This window comes from Chiloscyllium punctatum, chromosome 2 (genome assembly GCF_047496795.1).
Source record: "Chiloscyllium punctatum isolate Juve2018m chromosome 2, sChiPun1.3, whole genome shotgun sequence".
In the NCBI taxonomy this organism is placed as follows: domain Eukaryota; kingdom Metazoa; phylum Chordata; class Chondrichthyes; order Orectolobiformes; family Hemiscylliidae; genus Chiloscyllium; species Chiloscyllium punctatum.
This window is the reverse complement of record NC_092740.1, coordinates 48,599,074-48,619,603: the sequence shown is the minus strand read 5'-3', so window position 1 is coordinate 48,619,603 and position 20,530 is coordinate 48,599,074. Positions and strand designations below refer to the sequence as shown.

At 41.3% G+C, this 20,530-nt stretch overlaps 1 protein-coding gene across 3 annotated transcripts in view; it reads left to right on the top strand.

Moving 5' to 3' along the window:
- Positions 1-20,530, top strand: part of LOC140483790 (xanthine dehydrogenase-like) — a 173,386-nt gene that overhangs the window by 71,166 nt on the left and 81,690 nt on the right. For all 3 annotated transcript variants that reach the window (XM_072582379.1, XM_072582357.1, XM_072582368.1), the window contains exons 7-11: positions 1,280-1,362; positions 3,823-4,021; positions 7,474-7,691; positions 13,921-14,088; positions 18,438-18,515. In XM_072582379.1, coding sequence (XP_072438480.1) covers positions 1,280-1,362; positions 3,823-4,021; positions 7,474-7,691; positions 13,921-14,088; positions 18,438-18,515 — 746 coding nt within the window. The remainder of the gene's footprint in view (positions 1-1,279; positions 1,363-3,822; positions 4,022-7,473; positions 7,692-13,920; positions 14,089-18,437; positions 18,516-20,530) is intronic.

The window sequence follows — 20,530 nt, the reverse complement described above, 5'->3', positions numbered from 1 at the left end:
CACACCTTTGGTACTGTGTGCAGTTATTGTCTCCCTATCTGAGGAAGGACATTTTGGAAGTAATTCCATGAAGCCTGATACCCCATCACCAATTTGCCCTTTATTTCCATGTGCATAGTATATGGCACTGATCCAGCTAGCACAGAGTAGTTTCTGGACTTAAGCAAAGACTCCCTGATTGGACCAGGTTAACAGCCCTAATCAGGGAACTCATATTCTACGAGATCCACCTGGCTGACCTTGTTCCAATCATTACAGTTTTGGCTGTCGAGGGAAAGCAATGAAGGTGTCCAGAAGATAATGAGGACTGCAGATGCTGGACAGTCAGAGTCGATAAAATGTGGCACTGGAAAAAGCCCAGCAGGTCAGGCAGTCTCTGAGGAGCGGGAAAGTCGAAGTTTCTAGGAGGACTCTTCATCCTAATGAAGTTTTACAGACTGATTCCTGGGATGGCAGGACTGATGTATGAAGAGAGATTAGATTGATCAAGACTTTACTCACTGGAGTTTAGAAGAAAAGGCAGGGAGACCTCATAGCAATCTACAAAATTCTAATAGAACTGGACAGGGTAAACTTAGGAAGAATATTCCCATCAATGAGGTATCCAGAACCAGCAGCCATATAAAGGGTAGGCCACTTAGGACTGAGATGTGGAAGAATTCCTTCACCCAAAGAGTGATGAGCAGGTAGAATTCTCTTCAGTGAAAGAGGATGCAGCTTAATGCAGCTTCAAGCCTTGAGACCAAAAAATTGAATGTTTCAAGAAGGAAATATGTATTGTTCTTTGGCCTAAAAGGATCAAAGGGTATGGGGAGAAAGCAGAAACTGGATCCTGAATTGGATGATCAGCCATGATCATATTCAATAGGGGAGCAGGGTTGAAGGGCCAAATGGCCCACTTCTGCTCCTACTTTCAATGTTTCTATCTTTCTTCTCCAGTCACTCAATCACCTTAAATCAATGCCATTTGGTTCTCAACCTTTTCTGCCCATAAGAACAGTTTCTCCCTTCAAAACAATTTCAGATAAGGAAGGCCATTCAGGCCATCATTGTTCACCACCCAAATATACTCTGACATTGTGGCAACCATTAGTTTCTTAAATTGGTCAGCAACAGGAGGGTGTAGACTCAAACACTGTGCGGTTGATTGAATTGGTATTTTATTTTTGATTTGTGAATATATTTCTTTTTAATTATTATATGGAGATGAATTCAACATGAAGGAAATGCCCTACCTATTCAGTTTGTTAACTCGCTATTGCCCATCTGATAAACCTAGGTTATCGGCCTATTTTAGATGCTATGAAGAGCTTTGCAAAAGATTCAGATGCAAGACTGAAAGGATCTCTCATTGATATTGAGGTAAAGCTGAAACTGTTGTAATTCATTATTCAGTTTGATTAGATGTTGATACTGATCTTAAATCTGGATTTTGGGTAAATGTAAGGCTTTGACTGGTGGTACTGACATTTAAAAGAAATCATTCTTAGTATGTTTGCACCACTGGCAAAGTCACCATTTATTGTTCACTGTAGAAGCACATGAAAAAGTGTCTTCTTGAACTGCTATAGTTTGCACCACAGTGATGGGCAGAATCTCCTGAGCCCATTAGAAGGCGAGGAAGGAGGCAGGTAGACTGATAGACTCAGTGCCCCATACTTCCCCCACTTGTGCAAGTAAATTCTGGGCAAGATGGCCTGTGGTCAAGCATTCTGGTTTGAATCCACTGAAGAGGACAATTCATGACTACTTAAGGGCCTGTTCCCACTTGAGCCGCAATTTCCTCAGCTCCTTGCAGGAAAATTCACAGATAGTCTTCCTGATAAGTAATTAGGAGAAAGTGAGGACTGCAGAGCACCACACTCTTCAACTCTGATGTAATTAGTTCACCTTGTTTGTCATTTGAAGAATGGGGAGCCTTCATTTGTGATAATTTCAGCAGGGTGGTGGCCGAGTGATTTTGTCACTGGACTAGTAATCCAAAGAGAAAAGCTAATGGCCTGTGGGCATGGGCTTGAATCCTGACATGGCAGCTAATGAAATTCTATTTCAATTAGTGAATCTGAAGCTAAAACAGCTAGTCTATCGTTCATCACAGAACCATTGTCAATTGTTGTAAAAAGCCATTTACTTCACTAGTGTCTTTTGGGGATGGAAAATCATCATTTGATCTGGTTTATGTGTACACCAGAGCCACAGTAATATTCTCAACTCTTAAATATCCTCTGAAATGAGACAAAAAAATCTGCAGATGCGACAGCCTAGAGAACTTAACATCGAGTTCTCTAATTTCAAATAACCTTCCAACACATCCCTCGGCTCCCTTTCCAATTCAACCTCCACCCTTCCATGTCAAATACCAACTCTCCCTTCCAGTGACCAACTGGATTCAGCCCTCCCATTAACCAACCAGGTCGTACCCACGACCCGTGTCCATCTATCACTACCTTATCATTCCGCTACATTCCCCACCCCACACTACCCCCCCCTTCTCTTTATCTGTAGTTCCCCCTCTCCCCACATCTAGTTCTAAAGGAGGGTTAATACCCGAAACGTTGACTCCTCCACCTCCCGATGCTGTTTGGCTTGCTGTGTTCTTCTGGCCTCCTGCTTGTCGACCATCTGAAATGGCCTCACAAAGCACTCAGTTCTATCTAACTTGCTACAAAGCATTATTGAAGGAATGAAATTAGATGACCCAGTCATCAGAAACACATGTGGTACACTCAGCCCTACTGATCCTGCAAAGTCCTCCTTAATAACATTGCAAGCTTGTGCCAGCATCTGCACCATCCCTTCCTGGACCATGCCTGCAAAATGACTCTATAATGCCTTGTTTGGGCAAGTGTTAGGAACCATGCATAGCAGTTTTTGTCTGACTGTGCTTGTGTGGGTTCACTCCAGACTTTCAAAGAAAGCATGAGTGCAAGAGATGCCAGTCTTTTGACAGATATCTGTTGAATGTTGAGTTGTTCTTGGGTAGTGCATTATAAGATGTTGTAGAAATTAGACATTGGCCATACAGGCATGGTAGCTAATAAGGTGAATTTGATCAGATACACCGAGAAAACTCAGTAGCTGTGGGGACTTAAGCCAAAACAATGGAACATTCAGCACTGAGTACTCGAAACCGACAAGGCTTGAGAAAGTTTCAAAGCTGAAAAGGGGTAAAGCCATGAAGAAATGTGAATAAATGAACAAGAATTTTTAAAACCGTAGGCATTGATAGACCAGGAACAAAGAAGGCTAGCAATTACATCACACCTTTAAAAATTTGAGAAAAATTCTAAAACGCTTCATATGAAATACATTACTTTTGAATATAGTATTTTTATGTAGATATTTTTCACCTGGAATAGTTGCAAAAGCTGTTGTAAAAGTTAAGTGACATTATAATATGTTTAATAATAATGTTGGCTCAGTGATTAACGTTGTGAAGGACATTGCTAGAAAATAAAAGCTGAAAGAGCTGCAGATGCTCTAAGTCAGAGACAAAAATAGACATTGCTGGAAAAGCTCAGCAAGTCTGGTAGCATCTGTGGAGAGAAATCAGAATTAACGTTTCAGGTCACATGGCCCTTCCTCAGAACTTTTCCAGCAAAACTTGTTCTTCAAATTATACTATGAGCTCTTTGAATAGTAATCGGAGGGTATACATGCCAAATGTTTGCTCTAATGAATTGTGGCAATTTCAGTGGCATGATCTGTATTTTGTTGAACATCTCTTGTAGCCTCCAAAATCTGGAGGTATTGTATAGGGTTTGATTTCAAAGCTTGTAATGTTCAGACGTGCTTCTAATTTGTGTTCATTTGTGCTCCAAGGATTTGATGATATGTCCAAAGACAAAGCGACCTTGTGGTCAAACCAGTTGCCCTGGTCCAGGACAGGGCTCTGGCATCTTGCTGTATGACGATTTTGGAATAAAATGGTATCAACCTGAATCACTGGATCAGCTGTACGATATAATACAGAAGAACCTTAGAGAACACACCAAGCTTGTCAATGGAGACACTACTAAAGGTACAGAGATAATAGAAATTGTGCTGTTACAGAGTGTACTTTTCGAAGAAACATTTTCTAAGTCAATGGCACGTGTGAAAAATGTATTGTGCGACATCAACTGGTTCTTTACCAACCCAATAATATTCGTACTACATGGTTAATACTTTCTCTGTTGGTTAAGAAAAGACACCGCAAGTCATTTAAGACCCAAGTGCAATTTTTACTGTCAAAGTCTTTACCCAATTTATTTCACAGCTTAAGAGGTGTTTTATCATATAACAGTACTGCCTCCATAATTCTCTGTGACTGATAACCTGAAGCATCAGGAGACTTTCTGGCACCTACCACCATATTATTACTCTACCAGGTAGAGTTCAATTTTATTATTTAGATGTACATAAAGGAATACTGATGGAAAGGTTGGAGTCTGACTCGTAGAAATGTTAATTGACTTATGGCAGTAGGAACGACTGTTCATGTTGTGAAAGCATGCAAATTTCATTGGAGAAGTATATCAGATAGCGAGTTTTGAGAAGATTTGTAGCTCAGGTTGAGGTTATGGATGTAGATTTGCTCGCTGAGCTGGAAGGTACACAAGATGTTACCTGGCATGGTGACAAAACGTCTGAAAATGAACCTTCAAGCTCAGCAAGCAAACCTACATCCAGAAGGATATCAGTCTTTTCTATCACTGCGGTCATTGTAATTCCCTCCATAACATGTAGAGGAGGAAATATGTCTGAGAATACAGAACACAGAACACAGAACACAGAACAGGACAGCACAGGAACAGGTGATTCGGCCCACCATGTCTGCAGTGACCACAATGCCATTCACCATTCCATGGTCTTTAACCCTCTATGCCCTGCATGTTCACTTGTTTGTCTAAATGCTTCTCAAATGTTTCTATTATATCTGTTTCTACTACCTCCTCTGGCAGTGTGTTCCAGGCACTGACCACCCTTTGTTTAAAAAATCTGCCTCACACATCTTTTAACTTTTCTGCTCACACCTTAAACCATGGGTAGCACAATTGCTCAGTGGTTAACACTGTTGCCTTATAACTCCAGGGACCCAGATTCAATTCCAGCCTTGGGTGACGCTCTGTGAAAAGTTTGCACATTCTCCCCATGTCTGCAGGTTTCCACCCCAAAGTCCAATTAAATTGCACTGTTGTGTTCAGAGATGTGCAGGCTAGATGGGATAGTCATGATAAATGTGGGATTACAGTGATAGGGTGGGATACTCTTCGATGGGTTGGTGTAGAATTGATAGCTTAATGACTTACTTCCACACTTTAGATAGTTTTTGTCCCCAGTGCTTGACATTTCAACCTTGGGAAAAAGACTCCAACTGCCATTACCTCCCATAATTTAATATAATTCTATCAGGTTATCCCTCAGGCTCCAACAATCTCATGAAAACAAACCAAGTTTGTCCATCCTCTCCTTTAATTAATACACTCCAACATTCTGGTATACCTCTTTTGCACCCTTGCCAAAGCTTCCATATCCTCCCTGTTGTGTGGTGACCAGAACTGCATACAATACTCCAAATGTGGCTGAACTAAAACTTTATATAGCTGCAACAGAATTTACAACTTTTATACTCAAAGCTCTGACGATGAAGACAAGCAAGCCATATACCTTCTTTGCCACCTTATCCACTGGGGTTGCCACTTTCAGGGAGCTATGGACTTGTACCCCAAGATCAACGTTTATCCCTGCTCCTAAGGGTCGTTCCATTTACCATATACATTCCTCTTGTATTTGACCTTGCAATATACATTACCTCATGCTTGTCCAGATTAAATTTCATCTGCTATTTCTCTGCAAATTTTCCAACTGATCTGTATCCTTCTGTACCTTTGAAAATCTTCTTGACTAAACACAATTCCACCAATTTTCATGTCATCTGTAAACTTTCTAATTAGACCACCAACATTTTTATCCAAATTATTTATATATATTACAAGCAACAGAGGTCCCACACTGGTCACAGACCTTGAGTCAGAAAAACAATCTTCCACAATGACCCTCTATCTCCTATGAAGAAACCAATTTTGTATCCAACTTGCCAACTCACTGTGGATCCCATATAGTTTTGTTTACACCTTTCTGCAATTGTATTTAACAATGATTTGGCTACATAATAAAGTGATTTTGAGAATACAAAGAAGTGTGAGGAATATGTCACTAGCTTGACTGATATAGGGACATAAGAACTAGGAGCAGGAGTAGGCAATTCAGCCCCTTAAGCCTGTTCCAAGTTTAATATAATCATGGTTGATCTCACCTTGGCCTCAACACCACTTTCCTGACTGCTTCCCATAACCTTTAAACCCGTTACTCATTAAAAATCTAACTCCTCCTTAAATTTACTCAATGTCCCAGCATCCACCACACTCTGGGATCCGCAAATTCTCCTCATCTCAGTTTTAAATCTAGGATGCTGCCTGACCTGCTGTGCTTTTCCAGCACCTCACTCTTGATCAGTTTTAAATCTGCCAACCCTTATTCTAAAACTATGACCCCCATTCTAGATTGCCCCACATGAGGAAACATCCTTTCCATGTCTACTTCGTCAACCCCCTTTAGCATCTTCTAGGTCCCAATTAGATCTAAACTTCTAAACTCCAGAGAGTATGGGCCCAACCTGCTCACTCTCTCTACATAAGACAAACTTCTCATCTCTGGAATCAGTTGACTGAAATACAAACTGGTTGTGTGAGACACAAGTGTAAACAAGAGTGTTGGTTGTGCTGAAATGCAAATATTAATGAAAAAGGTGGTGCACAGCACATGCAACATCATCAGCTCTCAAATTTTAGTGCCTACAGTGAAGGTCTTAGTTTGTTAAATGTGACAACATTAGAAATTCAATGAGTCAAAACCAAAATTAAATCAACAAAAAATGTGTTATGCCGTTGATTCCTAAATAGTAGCTAGTAGGTATTGTAACAAGGACTAATAATCTAAATATTTCTTGAATCGTTCTTTTAACTGTGGAATTGTTGGTGTCAGTCTAATTTGAATTTCAAGCCAAATATTTTTGGGTCCAAAGTTCTGATGTCATTGTCAAGATGCACCTTCAGTGTTCTTCATTTTTGTCACTTCCAAAATATCAAGAATCAGGGAGAAGTTGTTTTTTTACTGGTAAGTCTCCATGAGACAAGAAGCATAGTTTTGAGCTAGCTGGACTTGAGAGTGCACTAGAAGCTGAAAGAATTGTAATCCAATCCCTCTGCCTGTGTCCCTCATGTGAGACTCCATGGAATTGAATAGCTAAGGCTTGAACTGACTGAACTAGCAGCTTTGTCAGTGAATTCCCATTCTCTTCAGGGCAGAAAGCCAGAAAAAGGCAAAGTTTTTTTTGTGTTTTTGAGAAATAATAATCATTTTCATTCTCGAAGTTCAAATCATCTCAAATAATTAATAAAATGTCTAAACTGATTGAAACTTTTCTCACAGGTATCTACAAGGGAAGTCAATATTTTAAAATCCTTATTGATGTGAAAGGAATCCATGATCTTCACAAAGTCACTATGGGACCTACTGGCTTAAAGGTGTCTTCCAATGTCACCCTGAGTTCACTTATTGACTACCTGAAAGAGTATTCCGACCAATCACCAAGCTACGATATTATAGCCTGTCACTTATTGAAGATTGGAAATGTGCAAGTGCGAAATGTAAGTTTATTGCTGTTTTAGTTTTGTCAAAAATTTGTACTTTATTCAAGAAATGTTCTTGGTTTATTAATTGTCACTAATAGTGGCTGAACCAAGCTGTCACAGACAATCCATTATTAGACGATTCACTAACCTTTCATTCTACTTTCAAGTGGGAAAAGAGGAGGGAAACTGAACTGACACACAATGTCTTTCTAAATTAAAAACCTTTTGCCTCCACACAGTCCATATCCCCTTATTTCCTGCCTATTCATATACTTGCCAGGATACTTCTTAAACTTTGCTATTATATGTGCCTCCACCACCTCCTTTGGCAATGCATTCCAGACACTTATCATCCTCTGTGTAAAACCATGCCTCTCACTTCTTTAAATGTAGATCTTGTATCTTCAGTTGTCTCCTTGAGTCATTGACATTTATATCATGGTTAGAAGAACTCTGACTATTCATTTTAGCCATGCTTCTCATTATCTTGTAAACTTCTATAAGATCGCCCCCTCATCCTCTGACGTTTAAGTGAAAACAAACCAAGCTTATCCAATCTCTCCTCGTATCTAATATGTCCAAACCTGACAACATCCTTGATTTCTTTACCCTTTCCAAAACCACCACCTGGTGGGGTGGTGACCAGAACTGTACACAATATTCCAAATGTAGCCTAACTGGAGTTCTGTAATTCAGCTGCAACATGACCTGCCAATTTTTAATACTCTATGCCTTGACTGATGACAGCAAATATGCCATAAGCCTCCTTGATCACCTTATCCACTTATGTTGCCATTTTCAGGGAGCTATGGACTAGATCCCTCTGTACATCAGTATTGTTAAGGCTCCTGCCACTAACTATATACTTTCCCTTAACATTTGATCTCCGACAGTGCAACAATCCACATCTGCCATTTTGCTGCCCATATCTGCAATTGATCTATATCCTGCTGTATTCTTTGACAACCTTTTATACTATCCCTCGATCTTTGCTTCATCTGCAAACTTACAAACTCACCCATCTATGATTTCTCCAAGTTGGTTATATAAATCACAAACAGCAGAGGTCCCAGTATGGATACCTGTGGAACATTACTAGTCAAGACCTCCAACCAGAAAAACATACTTCCACTACTACCCTTAGTCTTCTATGGGCAAGCCAATTCTGAATCCAAGTGACCAAGTCACTGGATCCCATGTATCTTAACCTTCTGGATGAGTTCAACGCGAGAGACCTCGTCAAAAGCCTTACTAAAATCAACTACTCTACCCTCAACATTCACCCTCATCACCTCCTCAAAAAACCAAATAAAATTAGTAAGCCACGAGCTGTCCTGTACAAAGCCTTCTCTGTCTGTGTAGTCTTTAGTGGTGGTGTGACCAGCTTGCTAAGTGTGCACTCCATGCCATTCCCAGATTCATGGATGCTTGATACTGAGTGCATCCACGCATTCCATATGGCAATCAGGAGCTGCACATTCCTATGAGAATGATGTTGTGAAACTTAAAAGAGTTCAGAAAATATTCGCAGGAATGTTGCCAGGGTTGGTGGATTTGAGTTATAGGGAGAAGCTGAACAGGCTGGGGCTGTTTTCCCTGGAGCGTCGGAGGCTGAGGGGTGACCTTCTTGAGGTTTATAAAATAATGAGGGGCATGGATAGGATAAATAGACAAAATCTTTTCCCTCAGGTCAGGGAGTCCAGAACTAGTGGGCATAGGTTTAGGGTGAGAGGGGAAAGATATAAAAGCGAACTAAGGGGCAACGTTTTCGCGCAGAGTGTGTACGTGTATGGAATGAGCTGCCAGAGGAAGTGGTGGAGGCTAGTATCATTGTAACATTTAAAAGGCATCTGGATGGGTTTATGAATAGGAAGGGTTTTTAGGTTAGATTCCCTACAGTATGGAAACAGGGCCTTCGGCCCAACCAGTCCATACCAACCCTCCGAAGAGTAACCCACCCAGACCCATTTCCCTCTGACTAATTGACCTAAAACCATGGGGCAATTCAGCATGGCCAACTCACCTGACCTGCACATCTTTCCACTGTGGGAGGAAACCTACACAGACACGGGGAGAATATACAAACTCCACTTAGACAGTCACCCGAAGCTGGAATCAAACCTGGGAACCAAGTGCTATGAAGCAGCAGTGCTAACCACTGAGCCACCGTGCAGTTTGGAGGAATATGGGCCAGGTGCTGGCAGGTGGGACTAGATTGGGTTGGGATATCTGGTCAGCATGGATGAGTTGGACTGAAGGGTCTGTTTCTGTGCTGTACATCTCTATGGCTCTATGACTTTTCCTGCATATGGAGTTACAGTGGACACTGGAAATATCCCTGCTTTCTCACATGTTGCAGGAAGAGCCTTCCATGGGACCAGGTTCTCATGCCATTGTGAACCTTATCGATGACAGACAACAATCTAGGAACTGTTGACACAACCTTACTCTGTAGTCACCAAACTCAGGTTTCTCACTCTTGCTCTCTATTCTTAACAGACTTGAACTCCAGAGAACATTTTTCTTTACTTCAAAACTACACTTTATTCATTAAAAAAAATCATTATATACATATAGAGTCATAGAGTCATAGAGATGCACAGCACGGAAACAGATCCTTTGGTCCAACCTGTCCATGCCAACCAGATATCCCAACCCAACCTAGTCCCACCAGCCAGCACCCGGCCCATATCCCTCCAAACCCTTCCTATTCATATACCCATCTAAATGCCTCTTAAATGTTGCAATTGTACCAGCCTCCACCACTTCCTCTGGCAGCTCATTCCATACATGTACCACCCTCTGCATGAAAAAGTTGCCTCTTAGGTCTCTTTTATATCTTTCTCCTCTCACCCTGATGTAGTCACTCCAGCAGTTTGATTCTGTCCAGTCTTTATATATAATGCTTCCATGTATTTGAGAAACCGGGAGGGTCCAATAACTTAAAAGGGACCCACTTGGACTTCGGTAAAAAGACCTCAGACAGTGGTCTTTCCCCACTGCACCTTGGCAGCAGCTTCCCCAAGCTTTAGTGTGTCCCTCAGCATGTGGTACTGAACCTTGGAATGAGCCAGTCTACAACACTCGGTCAAGGTCAGCTCCTTGCTCTGGAAGACCAACAGGTTTGGGCAGACCAAAGAATAGCTTTCATGAAAATGATGGTCTTCCAGGTGCAATTGAAATCAACTGCTCTACACTAAATGCAGTCTCAATCAATAGGTGGGAATTAGAAAGGAGCTCACAACAAACATTGACAAAAATCACTGTATCTCCCTCCAGATCTCCTTTGCATTCCAGCAGGAGATTTGCAGCAGTCTCCAGCCATCTGAGCGTATGTGCTACACCGCTGCCATTTTGGGCAGGCATTGTACAGTGGCCTGCGTCCTCACTAATCTAATCTAATCTAATCTAATCTCACACAGGTTTCAGCTCTTGGACTTTTTACAGTCCTTTGTCAGATCTCCTGTTTGCAGGCCCTGCAGGGGGTCACTTTGCAAACTGCTGCTATGCTCCCTGACCTTCCATAAGTTGGGCATACACTAGGCTGTGCTGCATATGTAAGGTAGCCTCACCTCCTTCCAATCGAGAAACTGGAGGGCAGGCAGAGGATGTGACTACTAGCATCGACCTTCAGGGTCACCTGCTGCTTGCTGCTCCACATTCCAAATGGGTCTGCTACATCAGTTTTACCTCCTTTGAGCAGTACTTACCTTCCCAAGAAGGTCAGGACCTCTACTGCCAGGATGTGGGGGTTGTATGTGGATTGTAACAACCCGGCTCCTCTGTGCAGGGAGAATGGACAGTGGTGAAGCAGACAGGACAGAAAGGGGACCCTCACCTCCTTTCTCCTCAAATACCTTCAGGAACTACTAACATTATTTCACACTCTTGAAAGTCATGTCAAAATAGCTGTCACAGGGGAAATCCAGCAGACAGAAAATATTTGCTATTTGGAAATTGCAGCTATCCAGGAGAACTCTCTTCACAAAGAAGTATGATCAACTGGCGATCCTTCTTCCACTTTCTTCATAGTCACCTTCATTCAATTGTGGACTCCCTGGCCTGGGGCACGGGCACCACTAGAGGCCATTGCTCTAGTCGACAGGTTACTGAGTTAGTATTAGGCAGAATACAGCATAAAGATCCAACAACTGCAGCTCAGCTCAACTGATGATCCTCCAAGCTCTGCTCACAAGTACATTCCAACAATGATGTCAAGATCTTCTGATGATGCACGTTCTCAGCTCAGATTTGTCCTGGGAGAACTATCTTCTGGATCATCGTATTTCCCCCAATGTCCCCGGTCAGGGTCTGGGATCTACTTTATCTCTTTCGGGGCACTGTTCACTCAGCCTGCAAACTTGGTTCCTGAGCAGCCAAGCTTTTCTCTGCGATCCCCTTGTCAGTCATGCTGTTCTCCCAGAATCCTCCTCAGTCAAGATGTTCTCCCAGAATCCTCCTCAGTCAAGGTGTTCTCCCAGAATCCTCCTCAGAGACTTCTCACTAGTGCTTCTGAATTTCACTCAATTTTCTATACTGTATTCACTGCTCACAGTATGGTCACTTCTACAATGGGGAGGTGAAATGCAGACTTGGTGACCAATTTGAAGGACATTTACATTATGTCCACAACTCTGACCCCGAGCTTCCAGTTGCCTCCGACTTCAACACACCACCTTGTTCCCACCCTAACATTTCTGTCTCAGGCCCACTGCAATGTTCCAGCTTGAAGAACAACATCTCATTTTCTGCTTGAGCATCCTGCAGCCTTGCGATCTCAACATCAATTGAATAACTTTAGAGCCTGATTCCATCCTTTCATGTTTTTTAACCTACCCTTGATAAAAATTGACTGAACATTATTTATGGAGAAAGTGAGGACTGCAGATGCTGGAGATCAGAGTTGAGAATGGGGTGTTGGAAAACTACAGCAGGCCAGGCAGCATCCGAGGAGCAGGAGAATTGACGTTTCAGGAATAAGCCCTTCATCAGGAAGGGCTTATTCCCAAACTGTTGATTCTCCTGCTCCTCAGATGCTGCTTGATCTGCTGTGCTTTTCCAGCACCCCACTCTGAACTTTATGTTTGGTTGATGGTGTGGTAAAACACCATCTTAACTTTATGTTCAGTAATCTGTTGTTCAGTTCTGTTATAATATGGATTGCTTTTAGACCAGTCACCCATCCTCACCTACTCCCAGGCCTACTATCACATTACATTCATTACAGCTCACCCATCCTTTCCTAATCTTTACTCTTATTATCACTTTTTCAGTTTTTCTTCTGACCTGACCTGCTATCCATACTCTCCATGTTCACTTACCCCTTTCTCTGCGCTCTATCTCCAACTTGCCCCTTCCTCCTCCCCATCCCCAACATCAACTGTTCTGGTGAATAGTCACTGGATTTGAAGCATCAACTCTGCTTTCATCTCATAGATACTGCCACATTTACTGAATTTCGCCAGCAATTTCTCTTTTTGTTTCACATATTCTTTCGAAGTCTATTTGCGAGGGACACAGTGAACTTAAAGCAATTATTATCTCATTTAGCACAAATATTGTCATGGCCAGAATTGGGAATGCTGACTTCAGTGCAACAACCTATACAGAGGTAGAGTAAAATGTCCCGAGGTAGCCATTGCAGGAAATTTATCAAACAAAATTTGGCACCATTTCAATGAATTGTATCAGAAATACTAATTCTTTGTTTTCTGTAATGAAGTCATCCTCAGTTTGCACATTATAGAGTTCAGATTCACTTGATTTTCTTAATGTTCGTTAGTTAATGAAGTTCAGTTGGTTTTGAGATTTAACGTGATGCAGAAAACAATAGTCCTCAGTTTTAAACAGTTTTTTTAAGTATTCTAATCTTTCATCATCTCATTTTCAATATTAATGAGTAACTCTGAGTAATGGACTGTGAGAAGTCCAAATTCAATCTATGAATTGGTTAATTGAACAATTAAAAATTTGTTGGCATGTCATATATCGCCCTTGTCAAAAATTTACCAAACTTTACTTATGAGTGATAATAGGATAAAACTCCATTTTCATTTCATTATCACTTATATGTTGCTCATTCATTGAATTCATGCGTTTTTGCTTAGGAGCTTTAAGAAATTAATTGGGATCTAGACTTTTAATATGAGTGATGATAATGATAAATACATTTACTGGTGCCAGTGGTGGTGAAAATGATGACAAAAAAATGTAACTGCGCATGTTTTACGTTCTCTTTTGACAGATTGCAGGTTGGGCTGGAAATTTGATGATGAAGTGGTACTATCGCGAGTTTAACTCTGAGATACTTGTGATCTTTGAAGCAGCTGGTGCAAAGTTGACTATTGGATATAAAGGTGGAAAGAAAATCTGTACACCACTGCAGTTCCTTGATATCAATATGAAAGGAAAGGTATGTTTTTATGATCTGATTAAGTAGTTTGTTTTTCAGTTATAAATTTAGTTACCTACCAATTCATTGTCAAGCAAACCTTTTAAAAGTTCTAGACTGAGGCAATTAAATGTTGAAGTAGATGTAACATCTGCCTGAGGTAAGAATAAAGCAAGGTGTTAAAATGCAGTAGGGCAGGCGATCTGTGGATGTGGAGGAGCCGGTGTTGGACTGAGGTGGACAAAGTTAAAAATAGCACAACACCAGGTTGTAGTCCAACAGTAACCTTACAAATCAAGAACCTATCTATCTCTGTTCTGAATACATTCAATAATTTAGCCTCTTCAGCCTACTGTGGCAATGAGTTCCACAGATTCATCACACTCTGGCTGAAGAAATTCCTCCTCATCTTAGTTTTAAAGAGTTAACCCTTCGGTCTGAGGCTATGCCCTTAGGTCCTAGTCTACACTTCCCCCAGCTTCACTGAATGAGCAATCTCCTCTAGGTCCTCATTGTTCTCAATCTTGTCACCTCTCTGGAGGGCAGTGTTTCTGTTTTTATGATGGACAATGCAGACAGATCATCACAATGACTAAAATGCTTGCAGGAGGGAGCCACCTAACTGGTCCAGGTATCAGAAACCAATAACCTGCTCAATGATTGTCCCAGTGATCTGCTATCATGGTGTATATCACCTCCATGCCTCTGTCTGGAGATCTCACGGAGGGGCCAGTAGCTAAGTTTTTCTTGACCCCTGAGATTCTGCCACATGCTTTGAGGGTTGAAATTGACATCAGAAACAGTTTGAAGGCTGAAAGAGTCATTGTAGCTGTCTGGAAAACAATTACACAACTTTGGGAGGTCTCTGTGGTCACAGATCTGGTGGATGTTAGGTAATTAGAAGTACTTCCTATTGACTGATCTCACTGGCTGATCATTGGCTGATCACTAGGTGTTTTCTTAGTACATGGGGGCAATTCATGAAGCCCTACCCTTAGACAATCCAACAATGGAGCAAAATCTCATTGTCCTCAGACTCTGTTAGATCATATCTGTCACAAAGTGAATGTATTGCTCAACTTTGACAAAGACATCACTGACCAGCATATACAGTGAGTTGCAGTCATGTTTGTAATATTTCCAAAATCCTCAGGTCATCAACAATCAGTGGTCAGCGTTAGAGTTAGTTGTGTGAGGTGAAAGAATTTCGGTGACAAGGGAAAATGTGTCAGTGACCATCTGTCTTGAGTGTTGCTGTAGTCTGGGGAGCTGATTTTTTGATCAATTCCAGGAGATCTGTCTTCGGTGGTAGATCCTGTGTTGAGGGTTGGCCGTTCTTGTCTTCATGTCCTTCGTTCCACCCCCATACTTTTCTAATGCATGGGATTCTGCTCTTCCTAAAGATGCTGTTGCCCAACAGTAGCCTGAGGGCCCAAAATCTGACAGCTGTGCTCTCAATGTCATCTGAATCTTCCGTGGACAGGAAACTCACCCATCGCTCTTGTGAGCCTTGTCCTTTTCTGCCCTCATGATGCCAACAGCACTGAAACCCATTCTTCCTTCCACCTGCACAGTGCCAATTGAACTCTATAACAAGATCCAAGTTCCCCATCTGTCACACTGATTCTCTTATAGGGCCAGCATGTTACCCTGGTGAAACTGTGACTGGCTCTCCTTTTGTAGTCAGCTTCCCTTCAGTCGATCTGTTCCAGAAGAAAAATTAGAAATAATCTGTAGATTCTAGAGACAATTGAATTCAATGCTTTGATTAATAAAAGCAAGTGTCCCACATGCCTTCTCAACCACGTTATCTACTGTACTGCTGCCTTCAAGAATGTACATTGAGGTCACTCTGATCCTTTATGTTTCATAGAGTCCAACCATTCAATGTGTGCACCCTTGTCTTCTTCGTTCTCCCAAACGTGTTTCTTTATTAGAATCCCTACAGTGCAGATAGAGGCCATTCAGCCCATCAAGTCTGCACCGACCCATCCACCCCACCACACTATCCTCATAACCCTGAATTTACCATTTCTAACCGAACTAGCCTGCACACTATGGAAAATTTAGCATGACCTATCCACACAACCTGCACTTATATGCAAACTCCACACAGACAGTCACCAAGGCTGGAATCGAGCCTGCATCCGTGGTACTGTGAGACAACAGTGCTAACCAGTGAGCCATTGTGCAACCCTACATTACTTCACACTTTTCAAGATTAAGTTCTTTTTGTCATGGTTCAGGCCATCTGACCAACTCAATCATATTGTCCTCTGGTTCAAGGCTTTCTTCCTCGCTATTTACCACACCGCCATTTTTTGTGTTACCAGCAAACTTATTGATCATGCCTCCAACATTCTTGTCTAGATCATTAATATACACAATAAATAACAAGAAATGCAGTACCAAACCCTCTGGTGCGCCACTAAACACAAGCTTCCAGTCATGAAAATAACCTTCAACTATCACCCTCTGCTTCCTGCCACTAACCGATTTTCGATTCAAATTGCACTGGATCCCACGAGCTCTTAGCTTCTTAACTAGTCTGCCATGCAAAATCTTGTCAGAAACTTTCTGAAGTTCATTTGTTAGCATGAGTTGGCAGTAAGATAGACATAGGTCTATGAAGGACCAAAGGGTGGATACAGGACCTGTGTTAGTCTGGAGGTTGTGGAGGTCCATAGAGTTTGGGTATAGCATTTGAGATTGTATGGAGTATATGGGGATTACTATACAGCAGCGATAAGTGGGCACAGGGTGGCATTGGGTGTGAGATGACAGAGGTTAGCATGGAGGGGACGTGGAGAGATTGTGTGTGAGTGTGACGAGTGAGGGCTGTTTTTGTTTTCATTCAGGTATTTCGTTAATCTTTCACACAGTGCTGATCCAAACAGGCAAGCCATGCACCCAGCCCAGATCCGCAACCAACAGCCTTCTTTTTCATTCTGAGTTCTTCTAGACCACCTTGCAGGGAACTTTGCCATAAAATGAAAATCTGACCTCCCAGGCCAGTTTCATCTGGGTCAAGCTTGCGGAGCTGAGAAATCTCCCTCCTCTGTGTAACTGACCCATTGGGAGCAAAGATTAGGGTCAAGTTCTTCTGATGTTAGTAACAGGATAGTTGATAATTAATTTAACTGAAGCCTAATTGCCCCATGAGTGCAAGACAAAAAGATTCAACAAAATATGTTTTTTTTTCAGTAATCCTGAACGTCTTACAGTTATTTTTGATGAAAGATTTCAGTGACAATATTGCAACTAATATAATATCTAAAGTCATTCACTATAATTTGCTATGTAGTAATATAATTTTGGAAACAAACAACATATCTTACATTTATTTCATGCATTTCTTTAAATGTCAGAATTTTCTCAGCATAGTCATTAGGTTTTACAATTCAGAAGCTAATAGATTTTTACATACTGAGGCACTCAAGGAATAAAAATGAAATGCAGGAAGCTGTGCCTGAGGCGCAAGAACAGTCAGGATGTTACTCCAATGTGGAGGTGCCGGTGTTGGACGAGGGTGGACAAAGTTAAAAATCACACAACACCAGGTTATATCCAACAGGTTTATTTGAAAGCACTAGCTTTCAGAGTGCTGCTCCTTCGTCAAGTAGCTAGTGGGGCAGGATCATAGGAACACAGAATTTATATCAAAAGATCAAAGTGTCATACAACTGATACGATGTATTGAACAAACTTAAATTGCTGTTCAGCCTGAATCACTTAGAATGGGTTGCAGGTTTTGATTCAATCAATATGTAAATCCCAGAACTTCTTTCAAGTCACATTCCTGAGATAACTTAAGGTTTTATTAGAAAAGGTGACATCTCAGCTCAGAAACTGCATTAAAGGTGTGAGGTTAGAGTCTGTCTGTATTCCATCCTCAAGTCAGACTGGTTCTAATTCCAAAGTAGTTACTGAACAGTGGAACTGGTTGAAAGGGAGGAATGATCTTCTGCTTTTAAATCTCATGAAATACAAAGGAACCTCGATTATCCGAAGGACACAGGCAGGGAGTGTTTTATTTAGTTAATTGAATGTTGGGTAATCGAATGCCAGATAGCATAGTTTAGCCAAGCATCGGGACCTTGTGATCTTGTTTGGATAATCCGAAATTCGGATAATTGAATGCCAGCTAATCAAGGTTCCTCTGTAGTTAGAAAATTGAACCAAGAAAGTGTAGATCAAGAGAAGTTGGCATATTTCTCTGTTTTCATTATTCACACTTTAAATAATTTAATTCATATTTGATTCAATCACACTCCTATCTGTTAGTAGTTAAAACTATAAAGTAAAGCATACAGACAGAGTTATCTCGTCAAATGACAAATTTAATTTATAAACTTCTGTTTTTTGTTAAGGTTCTTTTGGATGTGGAAATTCCAAAGCTGAAAGAGAATGAAATGATGAACAGCTATAAAGTTATGCCCCAAACACAGGTAAATGGATATTTATTTTGGTTTACTGGTCTCAGCGTATTGAATTAGTAAAATGGTCTAGGGTCGAAACGAGTTGAAGTCAGATGGATTTGAGTAAAATAAAATCGAATAATTCATTGCAGCCTCCCGATAAAGAGAACAGTGGTGTCCCAGCATAAATTAAATATTGTTGGCAGAGAGGGGGAGAGTTTGTTGGTTATCATATGAATTATATTTAAACCATTGCAAACAACGCTGAAACATTTTCTAGCTATACCAGCCAATCACTTCTCATTCTCTTGGGCCATAGAAATATAGTTTGGTGTATTGAAATTCAGCAGTTTATGAGTGCTCTCTATTATTCATGCACAATTGCACTATGGAAATAATCATATGTCTTTCAGACTGTTACAAAAATGGGTGTATTCTAATTCAGTCTCAGCAAGAAAGAACAAGGTGGAAAGGAGTGATTTCAGGTTCATTATCAAGGGTGGCTCAATAATTCACTACTTTCTGAGCTAGTTATTTATGGGGACAGTGACAAGCAGCAAGTAAGCAAATGTTTTACCAGATATATTCTGTGCAATTCCAGCCCTATCATTGCCACTAAGTCCATCAACCCAAAGATGAGCCTGAATAGTCCTTGCTCTTGTGAAATTTTGTAGCATTGGAACATCTATTAGTTTTGTTGGAAAAGTTGCTCAAACAGAGCTAAAAACTCATTGATGACAGCCTGTTCCATTTTTGTGGATGGCTGCGTCCTAAGGGACATGCCTGCTAGGCTGGGCCTGCAACAGGTGATGTGACAAGTAACAAGAAGGAGCAATGGATTTGCCCTCATCCTACCCAGTCCAATTATTGCATAGGCAACTATCCATAACAGTATTGGTAGGACTGATCACCACACAACTCTTGTGGAGACAAAATGCCACCTTCATACTGAGGATACTCTCCATCGTGTTGTGTGGTGCTGCTGTCATACTGGGGGATGGGATAAATTTCAAACAGATCCAACAACTCCAGTCTGGGTAACCATGAGATGCTGTGATCTATCAGCAGTGGCAGAATTGTACCCAACCACAATTTATAACTTCATGGTATGGCACTTTATCATTACTATCAAGCCGGGAATCAAGCCTGGTTCAAATATGAGTGTAGGAGAGTAACGCCAGGTGCAACACAAACATACTGAATAATGAGGTGTCAACTTGGTGAGGCCACAATGCAGGACTACTTGTGAGCCAAGCAGTGTCAACAAAACAGCATAGACAGAGCCAAGTGATCTCACAATCAAAGGATCAGATCTAAGTTGTACAGTCCTGCCATGTCCAGTCATGACCAGCGGTAGCAAATTAAACTCACTAGAGGAGTAAAAGACTTCACAAATATTCCCATCCTCCATGACAGGACAGTCAAACGTAACAATGCAAAAGATAACACTGAAGAGTTTGCAACCACCTTCAGCGGGTGTTTAATTCATCTCGCCTCTTCATGAAGTTGCCTGTATTTCGGATGCAAGCCTTCAGCCGATTCAAACTACAGAACGTGATATCAAAAATCAGAATGCACTGGATGCTGCAAAGACTATGGGCTCTGACAACATTCTCACAATAGTACTAGATTGTCATACTCCAGATTTTGCGTGACCTGAGCATGTTTTCTCCAGTACAGCTACAACACTAGCATCTGCCAACCAATGTGGAAAATAGTCCATATAGAAAAAGCAGGACCATTGCGGTCAGACCGGTTCCCAACCCTCCAGTCTACTTCCATCCATCAATTAAGTGATAAAACAGTGATACTATAAAACAGCAGTTACTCAACATAGTTTACACTAGGTATATAGTTTGGGTTCCACTAGGTCCACTCAGCTCCCAACCTCATTACACCCTTGATTTAAACATGGATAAAAGAGCTGAATTCAAGAGGGAAGTGAAGGTGACTGCCTATGATTTCTTGATACAATTTGACTGAGCGTATCATCGAGGAGCCTTAGCAGAACTGGAATCTTTGACAGTATGGGGAGAACTCTCCAC